Source organism: Tamandua tetradactyla, chromosome X (assembly GCF_023851605.1).
Source record: "Tamandua tetradactyla isolate mTamTet1 chromosome X, mTamTet1.pri, whole genome shotgun sequence".
Lineage (NCBI taxonomy): Eukaryota > Metazoa > Chordata > Mammalia > Pilosa > Myrmecophagidae > Tamandua > Tamandua tetradactyla.
In genome coordinates, this window is record NC_135353.1 from 64,074,612 (window position 1) to 64,102,539 (window position 27,928).

Genomic DNA, 27,928 nt, shown 5'->3' on the forward strand with positions numbered 1-27,928 from the left:
ATAAAAGGGTAACATGGGGGATTCTTTTGGTTATAGAACTGTCCAGTATGTTCACTATGGTGGTGAATACAGGAACCTACACATAAGGCACACTGGTATGGAACTATACACACTTGTACCAATGTCAGTTTCCTGGTTTTGATACTGTACTATAGTTTGGTAAAATGTAATGATTGTGGGAAAACTGGATGAAGGGTACATGGGACAGCTCTGTACTATCTTTGGAATTTCCTATGAATTGACAATCACTTTTGAATAAAAAGCTAAAATTTATAATTTTTATCTCTGAAGAAAAATTAAGCAGTATTAGAAGATAGTGACAGGTAGATGCTATCCTAGAACAGGTATACAGGAAGATTTCTACAAGGAGGTGACATTTGAGTAGAGACCTGATTAACAAAGTAACCTGCAATGGGTCTCTGGTCAGAGCAGTGAATTCTAACCTCACAGCAAGCATGGTTTTTTTGGGAAAATTGGTAGCCATTTCCTTGACAGGAAACCAGGGTGTGGGTGGGGCATTTAACTTGTCAAATGCATATGTGCAGTAAGGTGGGGGTGGGGGGCTGTTGATAATACCCACTGAGGGAGCTTGCCTTCTAGAGGTAGAGGAGAATTGGCATCTAAAGAACTATAATTGAGAAAGGTCTATCTGCCCGGGAGCATATATGTATATATGTGAAGTTCACACTGACACAGAAGACAGCAGGGGGCTATGGGGAGAGATAGTACCAGAGCTTGATCCGAACCCCAGTCACCCTGATTCCTATGCCTGTGCTCTGTACCTGTGCTCTGTACCCCTGCACCATCCGTGGCTTTCTACATAAATGTCATCTCTCTTTGGACATTCTTTTCCTCTGTCTCTACCTGGGAATCCTGCCCCATCCTTCAAGGCCCAGCTCAGGTAGTTTCCTCTGTGAAGCCTCTCCTGATTTCATGACCCCCATCCTCAACAGATGTGACCTCTCCTGTGGCTATGGGATGTGGGAAGTGGGGGGCATCGATTCTGTGATGCAATGAGTATTGGGGACACTTGGAAGGGAGAGATGGGCTGGAGGTGGATGGAGGACTCAAAGTTTTGCACATGGAATTTTTGCACCTGGGTTTGAACGATTGAGTTAAGGTTACCATAAGGATGTAACCTAGTAATGGACTCTGGGCCTTCTGGATCGGACTCTAGAGGAGAGATACCTGGAAATTTTTATTTTTAATAAGTGGTCCAAGTGATTGTTTTGATTAGGTTACTTTGGGAGACACTATTCTATTCTTATGGCCTCAAATTACATGCAGATGAGGATACTGGGGTTCAGAAAAGGGACCTGACTTACCCAAGGTCACACAGCCAGTTAGTGACAGAACCAAGACAAAGATTAACCTATTTGACCAATTGTACCTCCCCAGAAACTTAATATTAAATCCCCTCATACAGTGCAGTATCTCATACATTGTAGATTACTTAGTAAATACTTATAAAAATGAATGAATACAATTAGGACCCACTATCTGCCATGACTTTATGGGAGGTGGACACTGGACAGGTAAATTTTGATGAAGGAACAGGAAAAAGGAGGTGTGAAATAAGTCTGGAACTGAGGCAGTGGGCAACTAAAGTGGGGTAAAGCTGAGGGTACAGGGCTGAACTGGCTGTGATAAAGTCCTTTAAAAACCTCAAGCCTTGGATATGTGAGAAAAAATTATGCTCAGAAGGTATTCTTGAAGTTCAGTGCTAAATTCTTGGTTCATAACATGTTGGTCCTAGTCTCTGCCCCCACTCTCCTGTCACTAACTCTTTCCAGTATAGGGTCATCTCTTAAATCAGGAAGAAGGGCAGGTGGCACAGAGGCTCACTCACCTGATGAGTATGCAGAACTGTAAGAACGATGAACTCTTTAGCACTCCTACAGAGAAAAGAGGGAACAGGAGAGTAGTGTATCATGCACTAGGTATTTATCTAGCACAAGAAGCAACACCAGAATTTTCCCTTGGGCCACCTTCAGGTATATAGATTAGGACAGAGGGCAACATGAGTATCTGCACGGATGCTTCAACTCCCATCTTTTGCAAAGGCTGGCATAAGCCATCCATACACAGGTTCACATAGGCATCTGAAGAAAGTATTACTATTACCTCTGGGGTTGTCATTTTTCAGATCTTCTTACATTCTTTTTCACATTCTCTCTGTAGAAATTCCTAAACCTTTGAAACATTATCTGTAAACTAGAAAATTCTCAGGGAAAATTAAAAGTCTGAATTATGGAACTCAAAGGGCATACAGTCAGGGAGTCCTGGAAGCCATGTGTAATGATTATTGGCAATATGGTATTTAAGCAAGAGGAGAAATTCAAAGGAAAAACACAAAGGAGGTCATTTGGTCATCATGACTCATACTCAGCAGATTTGTTTTCATTGAAGGACTGAAAAAATGAGAGCCAGGGAGCAACAGATGGAAGCTAAGACTCTCCAGATAGCAAATATTCAAAACGGTGAAGACTTTGAAACTCTTTCAATGAGAATTATGCCAGTGATCAAATAGGCTGTGAGGTATGAAAATTCTCTCCCAGGAACACATAATCCTTCAAAAGAACTAAAAGAAATAGAAAAAAAATTGCCTTGAAGGAGCTTACAGTCTCCTTGTTGGCCTTTTTCAAATGTTTATAGGAACAATGGTATTCAACAAGCAGAGTCTAGATACCCTTGATTCTGGGTATTTGAGGCCCCCTACTCAAGGACTCTGAACATTTCCCATTTTGGTAGATCAAAGTCCAGGGATGAATCCAGCTACCGGAGGGTTGAGAAAGCTCCCAGGGGAAGGAGTTGTGTTCCAGGGAAAATACTAGGGTGAAATATTTATCTTGAGTAGGGAAGGGGCATAATTTAAGTCCGATTGTGTGACTCATCTGTCTCAGTCTCTGCCATGTCTCCCCATTTCATTTAAGAATAAAGTCAAAGTCCTTATAATAGCTTACAAGGCTCTATATAATCTGCACACATCTCTTGCAACTCTTCCCCTTCCTTCCCCCACTCCAGTCACATGGCTTCTTTAGTATTCCTCAAACATACCAGACACACACACATTCCTGCTTTAGGGCCTTTGCACTGGCTATTCTCTTTCTCCAATATCCTCACCTCTTTCAAGTCTTTCTTCAAATGTGAGGCCAATACTGGCCACGCTATTTTAAACTGCATTCTGAACCCCTGCACCCAGTACTCCTGAGTCTCTTTATCTTGCTCTACTTTCCAGTCTTTGATAATATTTATCAACTTCTAAAATCCTGAACAATTACTTATTTATCATGTTTATTACTTATGGTATGTTTCCTTCCTCTAGAATGTGAACTTCAATGGGCCAGAGATTTGTGTTGGTCTTGTTCACTGCCATATCCTTAGTGCAAAGAATAGTCCCCGACGTATGGTAAATACTCAATAAATATTCACTGAATGAATAAATGAATGAATGAGTAACCCACTGGTCCCTGAGTTTATCAAAAGAGTGAGCTCTGTCTTGATCATGAAGGAGCTCTGGACTTCCTCACAAAATTGGCTTACCTTGTTCTGGGGTGCAAAGATATCTACCAGAAGCAAAGCACTGACTTCTGAAGGATCAAACTGAACGAACCCCAGTATCCCTTGCTGGAGTTAAAATAATTTGGCCCATATTGGCACGGTGGTAGAGGGCAAAGAGTGGAGGGTGGGGAATGCAATGCACTACTGAACTTGGAGAGGAAGAAAACTAATGGTCATTAAGGATACTGAAGGTCAGTATATTCCAAGATACTAAGCAAGATGGGGAGCTTGTCAAGAAAGACCTGATTGGGACTTTAGGAGGGTGAATTCCAACACCCTCCAGAGTTTGTGATGGGGTACTATTCCATATATAGAATTCTAAGTCTGCCTTAGAAGGGGTGAGGACTCTGAAGGTAGGTGGGCTTTTGAGACCCCAAGTTAGACAAGCTGGATGAAAACACTCCAATCTAAGAGGGGTTGAAGGAGATGGAGACAGAGATGGAGCTATATTAAGCAAGGCAGAAGAGAGAGAGAGGACATGGTTCTATTTGGGGAAAGATAGCCAAGGTTCCCATCACTGAGGTTAGCCCATGGAATTTAGAGCCTTTGCCTCTGTCTTTTCATTCCACATAAAAAAATCTTTCCAAGTGTGTGTGCGTGCACACACACGTGAGGTGTGTAAAGTCAATATTACTACTCCTTATTTTCAAATGGGAGACATTCCCTTCTTTCCCTCACCAGAGCATTAAGGGGTCACAAACACTGTGGACAGAATCTACAATAGCAAGTTCTCTTCCTCAACCCACTGGCCAAGGATTCAGATTTTCCTCTGCTTGAATGTATATGTGTGTATGTGTGTGTGGTTTGGGGGTGGAGTCAAGAAACAATGTTTGGCATGTACTGCGCTTATCTGAGTATTCTTTTAATGGCTTGTTTAATTCTCATTGGTCACCTGGTCTATCCCACTGTACAATAACTGAAAACAAAGGGTCTTGGTTGAGGCAATTAGTTGAGTGGAGGGAGTGAGGGTGAGGCTCTGTCAGGAGGCTGTTGTTCATGCCTATTCACATCATTGGTGAAGACAAAGCCAGAGAGTGTGAGGACCTCCGGTGATCCTAAATGTCTGGCTCAAGTCTTGGATACTTTAGAGCTGCTGTGCATGGGAGGGCTCTTAGGGCCAGGGAGGACAGTGATAGCTCCATGCCACTGGTGGGACAGGGGTAGGTATACCACTCAGTTCCTGCCAAGGCCCATGAGGCCCCTGTTACCTGATGAGTTCTATGAACCTCTCTCTGGGGGCTTCACTCACGTCCTCCTCATTAATAGCCACAATCTGGTCACCAGCCAGGAGCTTGTCCTCAGAGGGGCCTCCTGCAGAGGAGAGGAGAGAGGCATGAGGGCTTAGTACTACTACTTGGAAGGCACAGGTCTGGGTAAGAGTCGCCAGTGCCTGAGGAAGCAGGAGATGATGTGGGCTGAATGGTGGTAGTGGTAGGGGGCACTATTTGAGCTCTCAGCTACTGATGCTGCTTATGGAAGATGGAGGGCATAGGAATGAAGAAAGAGAATGGCACTGACTTCTTTTATTAGTGTAGTAGCAAAAGGTCTCAAGCCCAAGCCCAGTAATAAGACAAGATTAATAAGAGGAACACAGTTCTCTAGGAGGGATTTGTTTAGGCACAAAGAATAACTTCCAGACCACTGGAGGTGGCAGGGGCCACAAGATGATGCTGTGGAATCTTCAAACATGAACATTATTCACATTCACTAGTTTGGGATGATGCAGGCATTCATCTGCTTAGAGACAGGGGGATGGACTAAAAGATTTAAAGGATTTATTTTCCTTCAACACTGAGAAATGCAAGTCTCTAGTAAATGAGGGGAACAAGGCACAGACCCTAAATTATGCACACTCAGAAATTTGCTTTCTTTCCTTCCCAACTCTATTGCCTAGGCTAAGAAAGCTGGCCTGAGGGCTATGAGGGTAGAGGGGTGCCATAAGGCTGTGCTGCCTCTAATGTTTAGCAAAGATCTTGGGGAAATGCTTTTCAGAGACTCAGGGAGAACCTGAGTCATACCTAGCCTAACTCACACCCAAAAGAAATGTTTAATGATATGTCCCACTCAAACCAGTCTTGACTCTTGTTTGTGTTCTCTTTTAAGAGCCAGATCCCACTTCTTGCTCTCTCCACAAAGAAGTGCTGCCCAAATTTCAAAAGCATTAATGTGCTGATTAATGGTGGCTATAGGGGCACAGAGAACAGGATTCACCACTGAACTGGAAAGGCCCTAAACTCAATCGGCAAAGTGTCTTGACAGCACAGCAATTTCAGGAGTAGATGGTGTGGTGGTTAAGAGTACACGTTTTGCAGCCAGACAGACTTGGACTCTAATCCTGAATCTGTGCAATTCACCAGTTTTGTGTCCTCAGCTATGTATTTCATCTCTCTGATTCTCTTTTTCCTCATCTGTGAAATGAGAAAAAGTAACAGTATCTATACATCATAAGAATCCTGGGAGGATAAATGAGATGATGAATGCACAGCATTTAAAACAGTGCCTGATGTTAGTAACAATTTAATAAATGGTGGTTATCATATCCTGCAAGGGACAAGTGTTTCAACCCATTTCATTCCTTCTATCTATTTCTGCCCAAAATGCCAGTCTTTTAGGTGGAAACTACTGTATCTATTTCTTCCCTCCCTCCCTTCTTTCCTTCCTTCCTCCCTCCTATGGAAGAAATCCTCATGGAACTCAACTTTTTCATGGGCCTTGGTTCTTCGGCATTGGTGGTAATATCAACTACAGTTTTTAAAGAATAGTTTGTTGAGCAAGCCTCCTCTGTTCCTCTATAGGGAACATCTTCTTTCTTATGGCCTCAAATACAGCATCAGACAAGTCCTCAACATTCAGGAGCTGCCTGGGTCAGAAGCAACTCTGTAGGTGGTCTTTATAAGGTTGTACCTGCCACCCCTATAGCTTGCTGTGGTTCTTGCCTGGGGCTTTCTTTCTCTCCATTCCTCTGACTCCTTCTTCTTCATGCTCACACCATTTTCAGCTAACTCCCTCTGCAACTTAATTTCTAGGCCTGAGGGCTTCTGTTGGCCCTGTGAATCCCAATCCTCTTCTTTGAAGTTAAAGCAGGGGGAACTGGTAGTCTGTTAATAAGTTTTCTCTGGTCTGTCTTTCCTAGGACAAGTTAGATTTCTGATCAGAGGCTCAAAAGCATTTTGCCAAACTGCATGACTGACTTGGGAGCCTTAGGTTAGCCACTAACTCTGGTACTTAGTTGTGGGTGGTATTTTTTTTCCTCTCTGTCCTCTAGTTAAAGAGAGAGCTTAGGAACATCTTTTTCTTTTCCTCTGAGGATTGCAAAATTCATCAAATTTCTGCAAGACCAGTTTGTACTCAGGCTGCTCCTCTCGACTGAGCGAGAAACTGTTGTAAACATCTAAAGCCTCAGGCCTAGCAAGTCAAGAATAAAGCTTCTTTCCGTCTGTCTTTTCTGTCAATGCCTAGCAGATTTAGAACAAAACAGTGCTTAGGTACTTTCCAATTTCATTCATGGTGGCAGGGTTTCATAATTCAGGTGGTCCTTTTGTTTGTTTTGAATGGGACCACATGGTCCCTTTCAAGCCCCATTTCCCTGCTACCATCAGGTACAAATTGTGACTCTTCTGCTTCTTAGCTCAGTGACCCTGAGCAAGTCATTTCTCCTCTCTATGCCTCAGTTAACTCATCATGTAAAATGGGAACGTTATTACTTACCTTGCAGGACATGGCTGTGTTATGTAAGTGCTTAATAATGGTAGCGGCTGTCATTGCCATTCTGGCATTTGGAGATTTCATTCTCCTCTCCCCTCCTAGTGCACCTACAGTCTACATCCTGATTTGGTCTTCAGTGGCTATCTGTTTCATGAGTATGTACCAGTCTTCACAGCCTGATTGTTAGATTCTTAAGAATAGAATTCTGTCTTGTACTTTCCTACAACATTTCAGGGCTTAGAGTAGGCAATCTATAAATACTTGTTGAATTGAATCAAATAGGTGTTTTCTTGTCCAAGGCATTATGTCCTTCTATGAATGTTCCATGCAAAGGGAAGCTTTATTAAGACCCAGATCCTACTAAACCATCAGCTACAGCCTCTGACTAGGCCTTCAAGCAGCCTCAATGGTTTGTGTCTATCAGTCTTACAAGGCCAGTTCCCTCATATGGTCATTGGTTGGCATGTCTTCACATGTGCTTCATGAATTCCTAGGTAACAAAGTATTCTTGGGAGCTCTGCTCTTGAAAAGATGTGTGCATGTTGGGGAAATAGGAGCCATGGCTGGGGGGATACTTGGAGGGACACCTACCTGGCCTCACAGATCGCACCACCACCGGCCTCTCACTGCCAGCAACGAAGCCGAAGCCATATGTAGGGTCTCGGTGAATGGTCACTTGTCGCAGAGTCTCTGCTGGCAGCTGCTCACATTCCATATCATATGTGCTCTCTTCCTGCATCACATGACTGGGGGAAGGGAAAGATGGGAGCAAAACAAGATGCAAAGGGAACTAAGCCTCAAAACCAACCAAGAGGAACACCAATTAGGGTTTTGGCCAAGGCACCTAGGAGTTCACATACTTAGATTCATACATCCTCTAGAACCAGCAGAGATGACTATGTCATTTTTCAGATTGGAGAAAGATGATTCTAGAAAGGAGAAACCTCTTGTCTTCAGGGCCAGGACCCACAGAAGTAACTGGTGTCATAGAACCTGACATTAGAGTCTGTCCTTTTCTCCAAGATATTGGGACTCTAGAAGGAGCCTAAGTACAAATGTGTTATTCTGAACGTTAACCAGTATCACTCATTGAATTGGCTACGGATTCCTTAAAGGGAGACCAAAATATTGAGGGAAAGGACCAAAAAACAGATAAGAATTGGGGAAGAAATATGAAATCATTTCAGAATGTGGAGGATCTTCATAAAGTCCTTGTACACTTTTAAACTTTAATATTTGTTAGGTTATATATAAAAAGAAACTAAATGGCATAAATATGCAAATTTGTTACTGTTTAGCACAATTACCTTACACAATTGTACATAAACCCAATTTATTTCAGTTAATGGGACAAAATGGAAACTGGTTCCCATGGGCAAGAAGGTACTGTATCCTGTGGCTGCCAGGATACTCAAAACCCAGATAAGCCGAGAGAAGGTAAATCGCTGCCATAATACCTGGGAGAGATTACAGATTGTTCTCCTGATGTTTACAACTTAAGTTATTGAAGCTTAGAAATTACACAATAACTTGATAAAGATTCCCCATCAAGGGCCAGAGTGAGGCATACTGCAACAAGGATGGGCCCGAGTGCAGTATTCTAATGAAGAGCTCAGAGAAGGGCAAAAGAGTACTGGGAGTTGTGAGGGCACTGGGTGTCAGGGCCAGGGAAGAAAGCAAGAGGGGGAATGAATGGCCAATGGGAAGGGCATGTTGGTGGAGGCAGAAGAGAGGGGGCGCCCAGAGGCCAAATGGCCCAGAGCCTTAGCTCCTGGGGTTGGCTCCATTCTATCCCCAGACTTGCAGGTCTAATAGATGGGGTTAAGTTCTCCAGCCTCAATCTGTGTCTTCTTAAAAATTAAGGCTCAAGGCGGGACCCTTCAGAAGAAGACACAAAGGGACAGGAGCTAATTAATGAAACTAGCATAAGGTTCATAAAAGAAGTAGGACGTTTTGACACTATGAGAGTGATGCAATTGTTGATTAGCATAGAATGTCAAATTCCTTAGTAACAAATGGTTTCAAGCAATTAGGCTGTTTATTGGGATACAAATTCAGTAATTAGAGAGGAGCTACCAGACTATTTATGAGGGAGGGGGAGAAGATTTAGAGCAATTGTATAAAAGAGAAATTCATAGTTCAGCAAAGAACCCTCGAGTTGTCTCTACCATATAAGAACTTGGGAAAGAAGGCAGAATGTGGCTGATTGAGACCATCCATACTAAACACTGGCTGAATCCGAGATGGCTTGGAGTCTGTCTATCACTCCTTAGGGAGGTAGAGGGGGCTGCTAGGATAAGGTCAAGGCCCTTGAAGGTGAATTCAGAAACGGATTCATTTCCCCCAGATTGGTAAGACAAATGATCACTTTTCAACTGAAAGTCACTCAGAAGCTGGAACGTGGTTGACTGGCATCCTGGAGAGGAACCCTCCTGAGATAGGGCACAGTGAAGGTGGTCTCAAGCTGGTGCCTCTCTCAACTCTACTCCTGGTGGCAGGAATTCAGCCTTGAAAGGAACCAGAAAACATCTCCTTGCAGCTGTTGTCTTGCCTCATCTCAGGGGCTGCTTCTGAATTGAGCCCATTGCTTTCTGTCAACCAATCCCATCAGCACTCAAAGCACCTGTTCTTGGGAAGAGACCAGCACATTTCCGGTATGGGCACTAGCCAAGGCAGGATGGAGGATACAGCCTCTTGGGCTATGCCATCTGTTGTAGTTTGCTAGCTGCCAGAATGCAACACACCAGAGACAGATTGGCTTTTAATAAAAGGGGATTTATTTTGTTAGTTCTTCAGAGGAAAGGCAGCTCACTTCCATCTGAGGTTCTTTCTTACGTGAGAACGTACAGGATGGTCTCTGTTGGCCTTCTCTACAGGCCTCTGGGTTCTGACAACTTTCCCCAGGGTGATTCCTTTCTGTACCTCCAAAGGCCTGGGCTGAGCTGCAAGTGCTGAGATGAGGAATGCTGAGCTGCTTAGGCTGTGCTACATTGTGCTCTCTCATTTAAGCACCAGCCAATTAAGTCAAATGTCATTCATTGCAGCAGGCACGCCTCCTAGCCGACTGCAGATGTAATTAGCAACAGATGAGGTTCACATACCATTGGCTCAAGTCCACAGCAACAGAACTAGGTGCCTTCACCTGACCAAGTTGACAACTGAATCAAACTACCACATGTCCACCCCTTGTCAACTTGGCAACTACACGCATCACCTTAAACAATATTAAGGTGCAAAAAACAATTCTCTTCCGGCTGCGGACCTGTGAATCTCAAAACAAGTTGTCTGGAGCCAATATGCAAAAGAGGATATTCACAGGATACAGGTTTTCATTTCCATAGGGAGAAACTGGAAAAACACAGATGTAAAACCTGCAGAGCAAACACCTTTGGATTTCGAAGTCCGAAAGTCATTCATCCTTTGGCTTTAGAAAGTGGCAGTACCACCCTTTCTGAGGGCCTATGCAGTGGCCCGCCTCTTCCCAAATCAACCTTGGGGAACATCAAGGACACCACCTCTTGGCTCCACTCTCTCCAGGCATCAGGGCCACCCCTGGGCTCTCTGCCATTTCTGGGGCACATGCTCAACCCCTCGATGTGCTGGCAGCCAGGCTCTCCCAGTCCCCCAAGGAGCATGCTTACCTTTTCCAAGGCCTGAGGCTGCACAACTCTTCCACTGCAATGAAAGGGGAGACTCATCCTTGCCCTTCAGGGTAAACTCACCCTCTCCATGTGGGTGGGTCCACTCTCCTGGCCGAGGTTTCTTGGCTTCAGACCAGAACTTCCATGGTTCTCACTCTGCAAACTCCAATTTTTCCCTTTTGTGTCCTCCTTTGTCAAGATTGGCAGTGGTTCTGTTTACACCAACAGTCTCTTCAAGCACTCCAAGACTTCTCGATCATTCTCTTCACGGTTCCTCCAAAATCTTCCCCTTAGCCATCCAAAAAACTGTTCCAACATATCTGGTATTTGCAAACCGCAGCAGCACTCTATTGTAAAATGGAAATGGTATATACGAGATAGAGCCATAGCAGGTCCTGAAGGCACAAGTAAGTTATATAAGGAAGTGGCACAAATGTCCATGGCTTCCACTCCTGCCACATTACCTTCTCTTTCCCAGACCATAGCTATGGCCTATTGGGGAGTTCTTTACAGTGAATTGACTGAGGAAGAGAAAACTCGGGCCTGGTTTACAGATGGTTCAGCATGATATGCAGGTTCCACCTGAAAGTGGACAGCTGCAGCATTACAACCCCTTTCTGGGATGTCCTTGAAGGACAGTGGTGAGGGGAAATCCTCCCAGTGGGCAGAACTTCAAGCAGTGCACCTGGTTGTTCATTTTGCTTGGAAGGAAATCTGGCCAGAGGTGTGTTCGTATACTGATCCATGGGCTGTTGCTAATGCTTTGGCTGGATGGTCAGGGACTTGGAAAGACCATAATTAGAAAATTGGTGACAAAGCGGTCTGGGGAAGAAGTATGTGGATAGACCTTTCTGAGTGGGCTAAAAACATGAAGATATTTGTGTCCCATGTGAATGCACACCAGAGGGTGACTTCAGCAGAGGAAGATTTTAATAATCAAGTGGATAAGATGACCCGTTCTGTGGATACCAGTCAGCCTCTTTCCCCAGCAACTCCTGTCATTGCCCAATGGGCTCATGAACAAAGTGGTCATGGTGGTAGGGATGGAGGTTATGCATGGGCTCAGCAACATGGACTTCCACTCACCAAGGCTGACCTGGCTACAGCCACTGCTGAGTGCCCAATCTGCCAGCAGCAGAGACCCACACTCAGCTCCTGATATGGCACCATTCCCTAAAGAGACCAGCTGGCTACATGGTGGCAGGTTGATTACATTGGACCACTCCCTTCATGGAAGGGGCAGTGATTTGTTCTAACTGGAATAGACACATACTCTGGATATGGGTTTGCTTTCCCTGCACGCAATGCTTCTGCCAAAACTACCATCCATGGGCTTACAGAATGCCTTATCCATCATCATGGTATTCCACATAGCATTGCTTTGGATCAAGAAACACACTTCACAGCAAATGAAGTGCGGGAATGGGCACATGCTCATGGAATTCTCTGGTCTTAACATGTTCCCCATCATCCAGAAGCAGCTGGATTGATAGAATGGTGGAATGGCCTTTTGAAAACTCAATTATGGTGCCAACTAGGTGGCAATACCTTGAAAGGCTGGGATAATGTTCTCCAGGAAGCTGTATGTGCTCTGAATCAGCGTCCGCTGTATGGTGCTGTTTCTCCCATAGCCAGGATCCATGGGTCCAGGAACTAAGGGATGGAAATGGGAGTGGTACCACTCACTATTACCCCTAGTGATCCACTAGGAAAATTTTTGCTTCCTGTCCCTGCTGCCCTGAGCCCTGCTGGTCTACAGGTTTTAGTTCCAAAACGGCATGTGCTTCCTCCAGGAGAAACAACAATGATTCCACTGAACTGGAAGTTAAGATTGCCACCTGGTCACTTTGGGCTACTTATGCCACTAGATCAACAAGCCAAGAAGGGGATTACATTATTGTCTGGGGTAACTGATCCTGACTATCAGGAAGAAGTAGGACGGCAACTACATAATGGAGGTAAAGAAGAGTTTTCTTGGAATATAGGAGATCCCCTAGGGCGTCTTTTGGTACTACCATGCCCTGTGATTAAAATCAATGGAAAACTGCAACAACTCAATCCAGGCAGTACTACTAATGGCTCTGAAACTTCAGGAATGAAAGTTTGGGTCACCCCACCAGGTAAAGAACCACGGCCAGCTGAAGTGCTTGCTGAGGGTAAAGGGAACATGGAATGAGTAGTGGAAGACGGTAGTGATAAATATAACTTCAACCACGTGATCAGTTACAGAAACGAGGACTGTAATGCTGTTTTGTTCATGTCATACTATTTAAGTTGCAAGGTATCAAGTTTAAGAATGAATGCTGGGTGGGCCACGGTGGCTCAGCAGGTAAGAATGCTTGTCTGCCATGCCTGAGGACCTGGGTTCGATTCCCGGTGCCTGCCCATGTAAAAAAAAGAATGAATGTTGCCCAAGCATTTTTGCCCTATTCTGGAGAGATTTAATGTGTTTCCAGTATATTCAGGACAGTTGAGTATTGTCAGATAAAAGAAAAAAATGTGTGTTTTATTGTTTTCATTTGGAAATTAGGTATGGTTTAAGGTGATATATATATAGCTGCCAAGTTGACAAGGGGTGAACTGTCACGGTCAGGGACAGGTGTCAACTTGGCCAAGTTGTGGTACCCGTTTGTCTGGTTGGGCAAGTGCTGGCCTGCCTGTTGCAATGAGTACATTTCATAGAATTAGATCATGATCACATCAGCTGCATCCACAGCTGATTCCATTTGTAATCAGCCAAAGGGGAGTGTCTTCTACAATGAGTGATGCGTAATCTAATCACGGGAAGCCTTTTAAGGAGGATTCAGAGGAGACAGGTTCCATTCTTGCTTCGGCTGGTGAGCCTCTCTTGTGGAGTTCATCCAGACCCTCCATCGGTGTCGTCAGCTTCACAGCCTGCCCTGTGGATTTTGGACTCTGAATTCCTGCGGTCACATGAGACACTTTTATAAATTTTATATTTGCGAGTGTTCCCTGTTGATTCTGTTTCTCTAGAGAACCCTAACTAATACACCACCTGTGACGTGGGGAGCAGGGACACTGGCAGGGAAGATACAGGTATGCTGTGGTAGTGCTCAGTACCCAGGCCTGTACTCAGGGCCCTCTGGCCACTTACAGCCTCAGCTTTGCCACCATTTTGCTTTTCTGAAGTTGAAGACGCTTCAGTTTCCAGTGGGTCTTGAGGCACTGACAATACTAATGAAAATGGACATTCTTAGAGCCAGAAGAACCAACAAGCAAAGATAAAATATTTTGCTCTTCTCTTTTGATTCATGTTAATCCATTAACAATTTATTTACTGAGGCCTACTGTCAAACAGTCCAGATCTCTGCCAGACACAAGAGAAACTGCAGATTTCTGCCCTCAAAGAGCTTCCAATTTAGACGGGGGGAGAAAAGGCTAGTGGATGCTAAACAAAAGTGGTAACTGAGAATAGTACATACAGTCTGTAAGTTCCAAATTGTGTGCTGAGAAGGGAGCCGGAGGAGCTGGAGAAGGCTTCATGGAGGAGGTGGGAATTGTGCTGAAAAGGCAGGAAATGGCAGTGATGGAAAGAGCGAGACAAGAACCCAAGCTCTCTCCATAGGTGGTCCTCATCTTCCTAAAGGGAATCCAGCTATTTCTCCCAGAGCTATAGGCATGTCTCCAGGTATAACTGGAGGACATCTGTTCCTGCATTGTCCCTAACTGAGGTGAACTGCCTCTATGTAGATACTCCTCAAATTGTGCAAGTAGCCCCCTCTTCACAGTGCTTAGACCTTCCAAGTTACTTTGGTCAGGAGAGAAATGGTTCCATTAATGGTCCAGAAGGCCATTTTAAAATTCAAATGAAAAAAAAATTCAAATGAAAGTTGTTCCTTCCCTCCTGGGGTATGCATCTTTTAGTATCTGCAGCTCAGTCCCTCTGAAATTTGCTAAGTGCCTGGAGACTTGGGAGTGACACTGAAGGCAAGCAGTGATGGATGACAGGAGCTCAGCTGTCCATGGGTCACATGATTGCCCTCCTGGGGGAAACAAGCAATTTGACTTTGAAAAATGTTTGGCTTCTGGTTCCTTCCAACAGGGCAACCCTGAACAAAATTATGAAGCAGTCAAAGCTTAGGCTCCCCTCTTGCCTTGTTTCTGGGATCCCCTATTTTCTTCCATTGTTTGCCCCAAAGCACTTTGTCTTTATTCTTCTCCTTTCCTATTCATGCCTCCCCAAAACACCCCTTTATCCTGCTCCATGTTTGCCCTCTCTATTCAGTGACCCAGGTTAAAGGCCGATTCTTTTTCTTCTGCCTCATAATAACAATACTTGATATCCATTTGGTTCTTTTCATTTTTACACCCATTACCTCATTCGGTAAAAGGTGTTTTCATATCCATTATCTCCTCACAGCATCTAATTGTCCTGCCAAATAGGACAGGCAACTGCTCCTCCTCCATCCTGGACTCAAAGGTAGGAGATGAAGAAATAAGTCCCATAGAAGTTAAGCACATTAATGGCCCAGCTGGAGCCAAACTCTTAGATAAAGCCCACAATCCCAGCACCTCTACCTTTGCCCACTCAGTGTACTGGACCCTCTGGCTATCCAGAGTCTCCAATACAGGGCTGCCCCACCCCTATGCCCAGCAACACTCACATTCTGGCCGGGTCTGTATGCTCAGCCAACATCATAATTAAACTGTTTCTCATCCCACTGACTTAGGGTTGTTGAGAGAAATGAAATGAGATCATGGCTACAGAAGCATTTTGGAAGGTTAAACTTATCACAAATGTTGAGGTGACGAAATTACTGGTAGCATTATTCAGGATGGCCAGACGAGAAGAGAAAGGGAGCCGAAAATAAACTCCACCCGCTTTATACAGCCCAGGCTCTTCCCTCATCAACTCAGTGCCTCAAAATGACAGCCCCACAATACACTCAACCCCCTCGTTTTCCAGGAAGCTCTTTCCCTGACCACACTATCAGACAGCCTGGCTCCCCCGAACGTCCTGACTCCAGTACTTCTGTGGGCTAAAGTGATTCCGTATTATTATTGTCCAAAGAGGGACTGGCAGCTGGAGCTCAGGCTATCAACTGTTCCTAGGCAGGATGTGCCTAAAGGTCAAATAAATCCTTTGAATGAAGATGGACTGGTTCTAAATAGATGCTGCCCCTCCTTGTGTTTTTGGGCAGGAAGACAGAAATGTAGCAGTTTAACTTCCAGGCATCAGCTTTTAGTTCTCCATCCCTCCTTATGTTTGGCTTCTTTTTCTTTACATTTGGTTGGCTCCTTGGGGAGTCTTGTTACTTCCCCTTGCAACTGGCAGGATTTGGAGCCATGTGGGGCCAATTAGCCTTGTGATTCCAATAATCAAGCCCGAATCCTGGAAGCTCCAGAGATACAGCACGGCAGGCTGGCAGCTGGGCCCTCATGAGATTGCATTTTCTCCCAGTGACAAGGATAGGAACTCCATCCCCAGGGCTCTGAAATAGCTGCTCTGGGTACCCTCTTGTAAGGAGCTTGGACACAAACCCTTCTTTCATAAAAGAGCCCTTGCCTGTTAGTTCCGTTTAGTGCTAGCGGCTCTTTACTCTAGCAGTAGTGCTCAAACTTTAATGTGCATACGAATCACCTGTGGATATTGTTAAAGTGATTCTGATGCAGTAGGTTTGGAAAAAGGTCTGAGACTCTAACATATTCCAAGGTGGTGCCCATGCACCATACTGCGGGAAATAAGGATCTAAAAGAATGCTATATTCAGAAGACAATGGGACAGCCACAGCTGGTAGGAGGACTGAAGTGCCTTTTTTTCTTAAATTAAAAAAACGCAATTTTATTGAGATATCATCACACACCATACATACCATCCAAAGTATACAACCAATGGCTCACAGTGTCATCACATAGTTGTGCATTCATCACCACAATTACTGAGGTAATTTTATTCCATTGGGTTATGGCACTGAAGGCCCCATTTAAAATACAAATGTTATCTTGGAGGAAAGATACATAAACTCATGCAAACAAAGGACTCACTGGTTCAATCAGATTTGCCCCAGGTGAGAATAGGGAGGGCTCTAAATGGATATGAAAAAAGATTTGGTGAGGTTGCACTGGAGAAAAGTAGAGCCAAGTCTGGAAGATAGGGCACTATTTGGCCCTATTGGAGAATTTGGTCATCAAAAGACAGTCTGAGGTCTTGAAACATCTGGGAGTAAGGAGAGGAAGATGCTGAAAGGGAGCATAGTGCAGAAAATTTATCAACTGCCATTTATTCAGAGTTTACTATGCTTCAAGTATGGTACATAATTACCTCATTCCATTCTCACCACATCTGCAGTATTCTTGCCATTTTATAGATAAGTAAACTGAGATTTGGGAAGAGGAATTACTTAACTCATCCAAGGATATACACTTGTAAGTGGCGGAACCACAACGTTAACCTAGGTATGCCTGACTGCAGGTATGCCTGAGCCAATTTACCTATACAACTTCCTTTTTGTTTATAAAATACAAACCACAATTTTTTATCATTAGATTCAACAGATATATAATTACATTTCCTTTCTAGACGTTTTTCCCCCAAGTACCTGTGAGCTAAGCAATTTCCCAGAAGGCAATGGATCTGTAGGTGTATTCAGCAGATTATACCTTCCAAATGAAATGAGGGTCACCCCAGTGCTGTTTTATTTTTCTTTTCTTTTTGGCATGGGCATGTTCTGGAACTCGAACCTGGGTCTCCGGCATGGCAGGTGAGAATTCTGCCACTGAGCCACCATTGCACAGCACCCCCTCCCCAGTGCTGTTTTTAAGAGAAGCCTTCCTTGAAGCCACCATACCACCAGGTGATATTGGAGACCCCAGGCCCAAAACTGACTTCTCCATGGCTCTAAGTCCACTCTCAGGACTGATCCCATAAGGCCTTACATTTCTGTTAATCTCAGTCACTACCAGAAAGAAGTCCAAGCACCTCTGGTCATCCCTCAGAACCTAGATTCATTCCCATAGTGGTCTGTTCATACCCTAATCCCATCCCACCCCTGGCTTTCAAACCCTTCAACTGTGCCCTCTGGAATTCAAGGTCAACAGCAAACTCCCCTATATCCTCAATCTCTTCTCTAAAAGTGCCCTTCGCCTGCTTTCCCAACTGCAACGTAGTTATTCCTTAAGGACACCATTTCAGCACCAGCCCTCTCAAGTGGAGAAGCTGTTTTTTTTTTTTCTCCCAAATATCAAATCTCTCAGGACGGAGGTGGAGTAGGTATCTCCATGATCACCACTGTTGCCTCTAGGCCATTATTCATCTTCCCTTCTGCAAAATATCCTTCTTCTTTGAGGAACACGCTCACAGGCCACCTCTACCACCCTTTCTCCCTCTTCACTGCTATCGATGGGCCTCCTGGGTAGTTTCTGCATTTACTTTAGTTCCTAGTCATCACTCTTGAAATCACTATTGGTGAACTGAACATCCACATGGTGATGAGCCCTCTAACAACTGCCTCCTCCACTTAATAATGTACTCTACTGTCACACCTAAATTTCGGGTCATCTGCACATATCACACCACCTTCCAGATCTCCATCATCAACATCCCACTCTACTATACTATTTGCTGCCAGCTTCCCTCCACAAGGACTTCTACTATATTAATAATCTGAATGCATCAGGATCATTTATTTGCTTCCCACTTGGTATTCCCTTTCCCTGGAAATCTCTTTGCCTATTCTTTGGAGGGTTGACTCTTTGTCCTTCTTTCAAGTCTCAGCTTAAATGTCCTATTTTTCAGAGAGGCCTTCCCCAAGCACTTATTCAAGTCTTACTCTCCTTCAAACGCTTTCCTATCTTCACATCTCTTCATGCCAAGATTAGAATGTCAAATGGGTCTATCATTATGATCATTCTCTTGTAGGTACCTTCAACTCCTTTGCTTCCTCTCCTTCTTCTATATTCACCTTACAAAACTTCACTCGTGGATGAATTCAATCATATGAATTCTCCTTGCCTGCCCCAGAGTAGGTGACGGTAGCTGGAGAAAAACCTACTTTTTCACTTTCTAAGATGACTATAGTCCCTCCTTTCTCCTCAATCTCCTCACCTATCCCACTTGCTTCAACAAATCTCAGCTGATGACTTCATCCCACATGTTACTAAGAAAACTGAAGCCATCACATGAGAACTCTATCACCTTACCACCACCGTATCTACATATTGCCCTGTCTACCACTGCATCCATGTTTTTTTGTTCCCTCCTATTAAAGTGGAGGAAATTCTTTTCCTTTGTCAATGGCAAATCTCAGTCTTTTCATTTGTCCTCCGGTACCATACTGTCTTATCTTCTCAAGGATTTCTCTTGAGAAGGGCATTTGCTCTCTTCCCTAAATTGTCAGTCTCTCTACCTTTCCAGAATCATGCTAGCATGTTGATAATCATTCATCTTTAAAAAACAAACAAAAATAAAAACCACTTCCTCTACTCCACAAGCCCCCTACTGCCCCATTTTTCTGCTCCCCACTCAGTAAAACTCCTCAATTTTTTTACACTAACATGTATATAGTGGAGATAATACTCTACACTTCTTCATCTCCTATTTGCTCATCAATCCACTATAATCTGGCTTCCAACAACTATCACTCCACAGAATTGCTCTTGTTAAGGTCACCAATGACCTCCATGGTCAAGTCTCAATCCTCATCTTCCTCAACCTCTCACTAGCTTTGGGCATAATTAAACACTTCCTCCTCCTTTACATACTCCTCTCTTGGCTTCTGTGACCATCTCCTGACTCTCCTCTTCCTTCCTCTCTAGCCACTTTTTTCTTAGTTTCCTTTGTAGGCTCCTCCTCCTCTATTTAATCACTAGATATTGGAGTTCTTAAAGGTCATTTGGGGCTTTCTCATCTTTCTACACTCTTTTCCTAGGTGATCTCATCCACTCTCCTGGCTTTAAATATAATCTATATGCAGACAACTCCCAAGTTTACATTCTACTCACACCTTTACTGTGATTGCCCAAACTCACATATTCCAATTAACTGCTCTGAAATCTCCACTTTTATGTCTCACAGTAATCTCAAATTTAATGTGTCCAAAACTGAACTTTTGATTTATCCTCCCTCAAGCCTAGGCCTCCCTTAGTCTTCCTCATCTCAGTACATGGCACCATCATCTCTTCAGTTACTCAAACCAGAAACCTGAAAGTGATTCCTGCCTCTCCTTTTCCCCACATCAGTAAGTCCTGTCACCTCTTTCTTCAAAACATAGCTAGAATCTGACCAATTCTCTCTATCTCCACCATTATCACCAAGTTCAAACCACCATCATCTTTGCCCTGGACTGCTGGACTGCAGCAGCCTCCTTACTGGTTTCCTTTACTGCTGTTCTCTTCAAATATTGCTAAGGTTCCCTGTTTAAAACCCTTCAGGTTGTTCTTAATGCAAGTGAATAATATCCAAACTCTTTTATGGCCTATGTCGCCCTATGTGATCTGCTCCTGACCTCCTTGCCAAACCCCTCTTAAGCTACTCTTAATCTTGTCTACTACAGTTTCGACTCAGTAGCCTCATTTCAGTCTCTGAACACACCAAGCTCTTTGCCACCTCAAGGTCTTCCCACTTGTTATTCTTTTTTTCCTGGAAATGTCTTTCCTCATTCTTTACATAGATGATCTTTCATCTTTAGATCCCTCCTTAGATATCACCTCCTCAGAGAGGCCTTCCTTGAGAATGCTGCCCTAGTAATTTTCTATTTTTGCAATATGTTTCCTTCATGAAACTCAACACAATTTGTCATTATTTATTCATCCATGAGATTCTCTGTCTGTAAATCCCATCAGAATAGGAACTGTCTCTTGTGTCCAACATTGCATCCCCAAGACCCAGTATGGTGCCAGGTACATAGAAGGTCATTACTAAATATTTTCTAAATGAATGAATGCACAAATAAGACTGATGTCGAGGACAGAAACACATATTGGAATTCTCTGGCCATTCTACGTAATTCTCTATTAAATGCCTGCTGGTTCTGTCTCAGCCTGTGAAAGACAGATTTCTGGATGGGGAGTCTAGCCCATGGGAGGACCTCTCGATATCTCTGGCCAAAGAGAAAAGTGGGGATGGAATACAGTCAAAAGAAGAATACAAGGAGAGCTAGAGTCTAAGAAGAAAAGGGAGATGGTGTGGTTCCAGTCCTTTTAGAGGTGCGAGGGTGGGAAATCCAACAGCTGTTCCTTCTTAGGGAAGGAATTTTTCTTTAATGGGTAGACAATCCTCTCAGAATGGCAAGAGGCAGGAGGATGGCCATGCTGACTTTGGATAGTTCTTCCCACTCCTTAGAGTCTCTGGTTACTTTCCAGGGGCTGCCTCCTTCATTTACTCCTAGGTCTTCTTCATGGCCCTTCAATTTCCTCCTTAGCCGAGCTTGGAGAGATATCTTCTAAAAATCCTGCTGTTGTCTGGATTCTTTTTCTGGTTGTCCAAACAGTTGTTTTCCCCAGAAGGTTGAACTGGAGATATCTGTCACTTGTTTTAACAGATTATGGGGGAGCAAGCAGAGAGACCAAGACCAACTGTCCTTCCATAAATACTTGGGAGTCCACAGTCACCTCATGAAAGACCAACCCCATAATGCTTCTGAGAGGATTCTGCAGAGGATCATTTTGGCAGCTGGCTGCTACCCGCCCCTCCACCTTCCTACTTCTCCCCTCAAGGGCTAAGACTTAGATATGTTGCTAATAGGCCCAGACATGCTCCTAAACTTACACTGCTAGGGCTGCCAGACTGGTGACAGACGTGAGGGCTGCATCAGATGTGAGGCTGATGCCATATGGCATTGTAAGTCAGAAGGTCTGAAGCTGCTGGCACTGAGTTAGTGGGGACATCCTCATATTTTAGCCCCCAATCACCTGTCATTGGCAGAGGCAGCAAGGGGGAACAGGAGCAATGAAATATTCATGGGAGCTTGAAGGAGTTGTCATGTCACTCCAAAGAACCCTGGGCACCACAACTCCCACCCACCATGTACCACACCAAGTATTTCTGAAAGAAGCAGAGACAGATAGAAATTGAACCAGAAGGGGAGAGATGAGGAATAAAGAGAAAGTCAAGCAAGAGAAAAAAAACAGCTGAGTAGGAAAAGGGGCCAGACAGAGCCAAGAAGGAGAGAGGAGGAGAGACATAGAAATCAAGACAGAAGAGGAGAGATGAGACAAGAAGAGGGCCTCAGAGATAGTGAGGAAAAAGGAAAGGCTTGGAGAAGGCAAGCAATACAGAGGAGCTAAGTGGTGCCTGCCAACTTTGGTTTGCTTTAGCTTTTTGGAGGCCTCTCTCCAATTCCTTCCCTGTTCTCTAAATGTCCTGAACTTGGAGTCACTTCCTCCCCTGCCTCCCTCAGGGTTTTGCTGTTGCTAAAGGGCCACAAGGTAATGACTGTCTTCCAGTACAGGATTTCTGGCCATAACACCCTTTGCCATACTGACAGCATGGTCACACCCTCCCCATTTCACAGATGGGGTTGTGGCAGCACTGGACAAGACACCTTCCTGGCTTACACCAATTCCCCAGTCACCAGGGGCTGTAGGTTTCTTGTCAAAGATAATGAGATCAAGAGGAGGTAACAGGAAAGGGAGAGGATTCTAGGAGGTGGAAGGGAATGGTCATGATGAGAAAAATGGAGTTGGCAGGGAAGGGAGCAGCAGGCCTAAACTCTTCCCCTCAGGGAACACATCTCTGTGAGGCCAAGCTAGGTTGCAGAGTTCTGGCACAGAATGCTAAGCCAGGAGAGGGTCCCTGGCCACCCAAATCTTTCTCTCCTCTTGGATCCCATTCTCTAGTCTGCCAAGGGCTGAACTGTAAACAAAGCTTGGAGGCCAGACAGGGGAGCTGGTGTGGGCAGGAGCTTCTGGAAACTTCCCAACAAGCAGCTGCCTCTAGCAAAGACCCAGGGCTCAAATAGCACCCCTCTGGGGGCTGCTTGGCAGGCTCTGGTGCACAAGGCTCTGGGCTAAGATTCCTGAAGCCAAATGAGGGCCTATTCAGCTGACTTGTTGTGTCCCTCCCCTCCTCTGTGAGGCTGCTAGGTATCAATGGCCTCAGCTACCAGTCGTCGTGGATGTCCCCAACCCCTAAGTCTGGTCAAATAGCCAGAGAATCTCACAGTTGGCGGGGGTCTTGGAAATTATTTACTTCAACTCTTGTCCACCTTCTACTGATTCCCAGAAGCAGAAGGGGAGAGACTTTTAGAGAACTGCGGGTGAGTACTGCAGGAAGGGGTTAAGTAGAAAGGGGTGGGGAAGGCATCAAGAATAGGCTCAGAAACAGAAGTGAGCAGGGGGCATGTAGCTAGACACATGGAAGATGACAGTCTGAGTTGGGGAAGGGGATTGAGGAGAGGTTAGCTGGGAAGCAAGAAAATGTAGCTGACTGCTGGAGAGACAGTGAGTAGGTCTTTTCCTTGCTCCCTCTCTCATGTCTGGCTGTGTTGGGGCACAAGATCCTCTTTCCAGTGCCTCCTCAGGAGGTTGTGAGAGAACTGGTTGACGAACCTGGTCATAGCTGGGCAGAGAAAGGCACATCTATCTCACTGCTTTGCCTAGATGCCCATCTTCCTCCACCTCCCTTGCCTGAGATGACACAGGTATGGTATCTAAAGCCCAGGCTGGCATTCAGCAGGAGCCAGGCTGACCTCACATAAGGAATCAAAACGCGGGCTGCCTCACTATGTATCACCTCCAAGCTCTCATATATCCAGGAGTATAGAGTGGGGCAGGGTAGAAATGAGACCGAGAAGCAACTAGACAGATGAGAGTATGTGAGGAGAGGCCTGGCAAAAATAAAACAAACTCATGTCACCAATCTGGAAGTGTCCAGAGATGCCAACAGCAGCCTCTGGACAATGAGACATATTTTCTTCTGCCTGACTGGGTCTTCCAGCTGAGAGAGAAGCACTGGATTTGGAAAAGTGGGAACAAGGTTGGTGAGCCCTCCACGCAAGAATAAAATCTAAGGGCAAGAGCACATGTTGAGTTACTATCTTAGAGGGAGTGAGTTAGCACCCAAACACTCCGCATCTCCCCTGTGTTGTTTGTTGGGAAACCTGTCTATGTCTTGGAGGTACTGAGTAGCAGTAAAATTGTAAACTTGTTTTTGGGAATACAAGGAAGAAGGGAGCAAGGAGATTATATCCTACTCTACAACCAGGCTTGTGTAAGACAGAAGCCTAGGGAATGTGAGAACTCATAGGCTCTTTAGGTGGTAACACAAACTCAAAAATGGACCCTGTTTTCAACTCCCTAAGGTAAAAAATATGGACCCACACATTTAAAAGAGTGAGGGAATTGCTTCAAACTAAAGGAAAAAAGAAAGGGTCAGGGGCTCCCTCTAGTAGCTTTTAGATAGCATTAATTCATTCATCCAACAAAAACTTACTGAACACTATGCCAGACACTGTGCTGGGTACTGGACATACAGAGATAAATTAAAGTCCATCTGCTCCCTCAGGGAAGTTGCAGTCTAAGGTGGGAGGGGGCAGCTATGTAAACAGACAAATACAAAACAATGTGTCACCTGGCACCATAAGAAGTACGACAAGAGGATGCTATGGGAGAATGGAGGAAGTCATCCCTCATCCCACCCCCAGGACTTTCAGAACTCCACCTCCCTGCCCAAGCTGAGTCGTGAAGGTGAGTAGCTGTCCACTAGATGGACAAGACAGAGAAGGGCATTCCAGGAAAGAAATGGCAAACATGACAGCATATGAATAATGAGGAAGATTCAGTAAAGAGGGAAATCTCTAGGTATTCAAGCCACTGTTAATTGAAGTGGAAATCATAGAAAAAATTCAGGCAAAACTGAAAGGAATCTTTAATTTCTGGCTCCAGAAATGAGGACAGAGGACTAGTGTTACCTTATTGACTCCCTTAATGTGGCCTCATGAAATAAGGCAATCTACTCAAAAGAGGCCACAAGGACAACCAGGGATGCAGCCCAGGACAGGGGTTATCAAATCACACAGTTTATGCTCCACCCAAAAGCTACACTTGGAAGGGCCCCCCTCTCAAAGGAGGAAGTAGAAGAGCAGCCCAGCAGAAGATACACTGAGATGGAGTCATAGTAACAAAGACCAAACCCTCTTGCCTGCCAGGCTGGAGACCCGGGTTCAATTTCTGGTGCCTACCCATGCGAAAAAAGAAAAAAAAAAAAAACCACAAAACACCAAACCCCTGAAGTTCACACACCCCGCTATGCCCATAATGAAGGGGGTTTATGAGTAGTCAGTTCTATGAATGGGCCAGGGCCAGTGATGGGAAGTTACAAACAACCCAACGGCAGGCCCAGAAGTAGATGCCCTACTGGATCTGGTCACACTCTAGTTTCACCTCACAGGGGCAATCCTAGGAGAAGGGAGGGCAAATATCAACAGACACAGCAATAACCATTCAGACAGCTTCTGCAGCTTCTGCTATAGAAGTCGTGTCCAAGAAACAAGCCCTCACACCCCGATCCCAGGACAGGGGAAGATGGCTTTACCCAGTATTGCAAGTAAGGCTGTAAAAACTTTCCAGAAAACAATTCCTAACAGAGGTACTCAGATAAAGCCATAATATCATATTAACAACTCCAAGCCAGCAGACCAGACACTTGTCTAATGAATAAAACTTATAATGCAGAACAACTTATTGATGTTACAGGCATGGTATTATTTAGTACAACAACAAAATCTAAATCCATGCAGAACACTCCATCTTCTCTAGGAAACCCTTTCTTCGTCAATCAGTGCAATCACTTTCTTAGTGCAATTGGGGGGCTGGGGAACAGAAATAATATTACGGAGCTCTGAACAATTGGCTGGGGAGGCAAGGGGACAATTTGGGGGGCAGAGACTGTGGGGGGCAGGTTGTGCAGTGAGGGGACTCTAAGGAAGATAAACCTCAGTCTCCTGCACAAATCTGCCAAAGGTGAGCTCCAACCTGGGCTTTGGAGTTAGCAGATCTGAACTGGAATCCCAATTCTGTGGCAATTTACTTAAACTCATCTATAAAATGGGCTAATGATAGTCCCTACTTCAAAATATCCACACAAACAATAAATATAGTAAAATCCTGGTAGGAAGTAAGTGTTTAATCAATAGTAGCTATGAACAATCATCATTACGATTATTAGGCATGTACTAACAAGTCTGCTGTCTTGTAATAGCCTACCCTGTTTGCCTTTCTCCACAAGATGTAATGAGGGTAATTTGAAAATTGGTTGAAATCAGGCCCTGACTTCAGATCTATGGAATAAATAAGCCTTCCCCTAGGGATAAAAACTCAAGTTTACTGTTTCATTAAAGCCAATTTCCCATACTTGTAGTGGTTAAAAGTGGGGATGGAATGGATTGAAATCCCAGTTATGCCTCTCACTAGCTATGAGACCTTGGCCATGTCAACCTCTCTATGCCTCAATTTTCCTCATCTGTAAAATGGGGAAAATATTAGCATCTATCTCACAGGGTTATTGTGAAGATTAAAAAAGATAATGCATGTAAAAGCACTTAGATTATCAGTACCCTTGGTAAAATGAGTGACTCCAGGTGAAGGAGCAGAAGGGAGATCTGTTTTCTCTGCGAAGTGGACTAGGTGACTTAGGATAAGCTCGCCTTTCAAACCGCCCTGCATGTTCCCACTTACCAAGGTTTCTACAATTAATGCACCACCGCTGTCAGGTGGTCTGGTTTCTCAGCCCCATGTGGCTTCCTAAACGTTGAGGCCTCTCCCCCAGGGGAGGGCAGACCCGCCAAGGTATTCCCACCCAGGGGATGTGGAGGCTCCAGAACAAGGAAGCTAAAAGCCCTTGGCACTTCCCACAGAAGGCTCCCCCGCCCAGGGCGGAGGTTCTGGGCCAGGCGAGACCCCTGATGCCAGCCGGGAAGATGGGGCTGAGCACCTGGGGGGGCCTCCTCTGGGTTCTTAGGCTCCGTCTCTCCATCCTGCCCACACCCCCGCCCCCCACCGGCGAAGAATTTCCCCCTCACGCAGCTACTTTTCCATATGCTATCAAAACCTCAGCCCCACACATCTCGGCTTTCAATTTCCTCTTCAACAGCACGGAGAAGGGACCGCAGGCTGTAGCAAACCTTGGGGGCTCGGGAGGTAAGGAGCGGTGGCAGTAGCGGCGGCGTCTCTCCCAGAGCACCAACTCTGGACTGTAGGCGCCCACCAGAAGCGCACCCAGGAGGAGAGGCACCCTGTAGTGCGCCACCCCAAGCCACTTTGAGGGACCAGCGAGGATCCTAGCACTCAGCGCTGCCAACCCCCCAACCCCATAGACCCTTGTCACAACTGACAGCGCCCCGCTTTCTGGCCATTTCTAAGGCAAGCGCAAACTCGGCTGGCTGATCCGGAGTGAGGTACTTACTGTCGGGGCCCTCTCTGGGCCGGGGCTGGGCAGCTGCCCAGCACGGGAACCCTCTCGCCGCCTCCTTTTCGCGCTGCCCCTGGCTGTGCCCAGCGCCGACGGCAGCGGCGGCGGTGGCGTCTGTAGGGAGAGAAAGATCACGCTTGCCTTAGAAGCCCAGCCCCTGCTGTGACCAGAATCTTAAAGGAGGCAATTGGCTCAGCCCCAAGCAGTGGCTGAAGTGGCGAGCTAGTGAGGGAGCTGGTAAACACAGCGTCTGCTGCCTCTCTCCCGCCAGCAATCGGGCTGGCCGCCTGAGCATTCAGAACTCCCTAGAGGAGTTCGCTCCACCCCCACCCACGCCTTCCCAACATGGACGGCCCGCACTGGGGACATGGGAAGCCGAGGCTCAAAGTACAAAGATGTGCAGGTAATCCAACTGCCGCTAGGTGAGCACTTACTATGTGCTAGGCACTGTGCTTTATATCCATTTTTTCTCATTCTGTCATCCTCTGGGTAGTAGCTGTTATGTCTCCCCACTGTACAGAAAATTAAACTGAGGTTCAGAGGAGCAAAGCAAATATGCAAACTAGTAAGTGCTGAGTTCCCAAGGTTTGACACCACAGGGATCTCAAACTTGGGGCTGTCTGGCTCAAAAGCCACTTTGTGCTACTGCAAAGCA

General features: G+C 45.3%; 1 protein-coding gene across 1 annotated transcript in view; it reads right to left on the bottom strand.

Annotated features, from left to right (window-relative positions):
- Window positions 1–27,399, bottom strand: part of FRMPD3 (FERM and PDZ domain containing 3) — an 89,415-nt gene extending 62,016 nt beyond the window's left edge. Inside the window, exons 1-4 of the mRNA XM_077146580.1 lie at window positions 27,268–27,399; window positions 7,858–8,012; window positions 4,770–4,872; window positions 1,850–1,895 (exon numbers count right to left, since the gene is read on the bottom strand). Of these exons, the coding sequence (XP_077002695.1) occupies window positions 1,850–1,895; window positions 4,770–4,872; window positions 7,858–8,005 (297 nt within the window). The 5' untranslated portion in view covers window positions 8,006–8,012; window positions 27,268–27,399. The remainder of the gene's footprint in view (window positions 1–1,849; window positions 1,896–4,769; window positions 4,873–7,857; window positions 8,013–27,267) is intronic.
- Window positions 27,400–27,928: the final 529 nt, after the last annotated feature.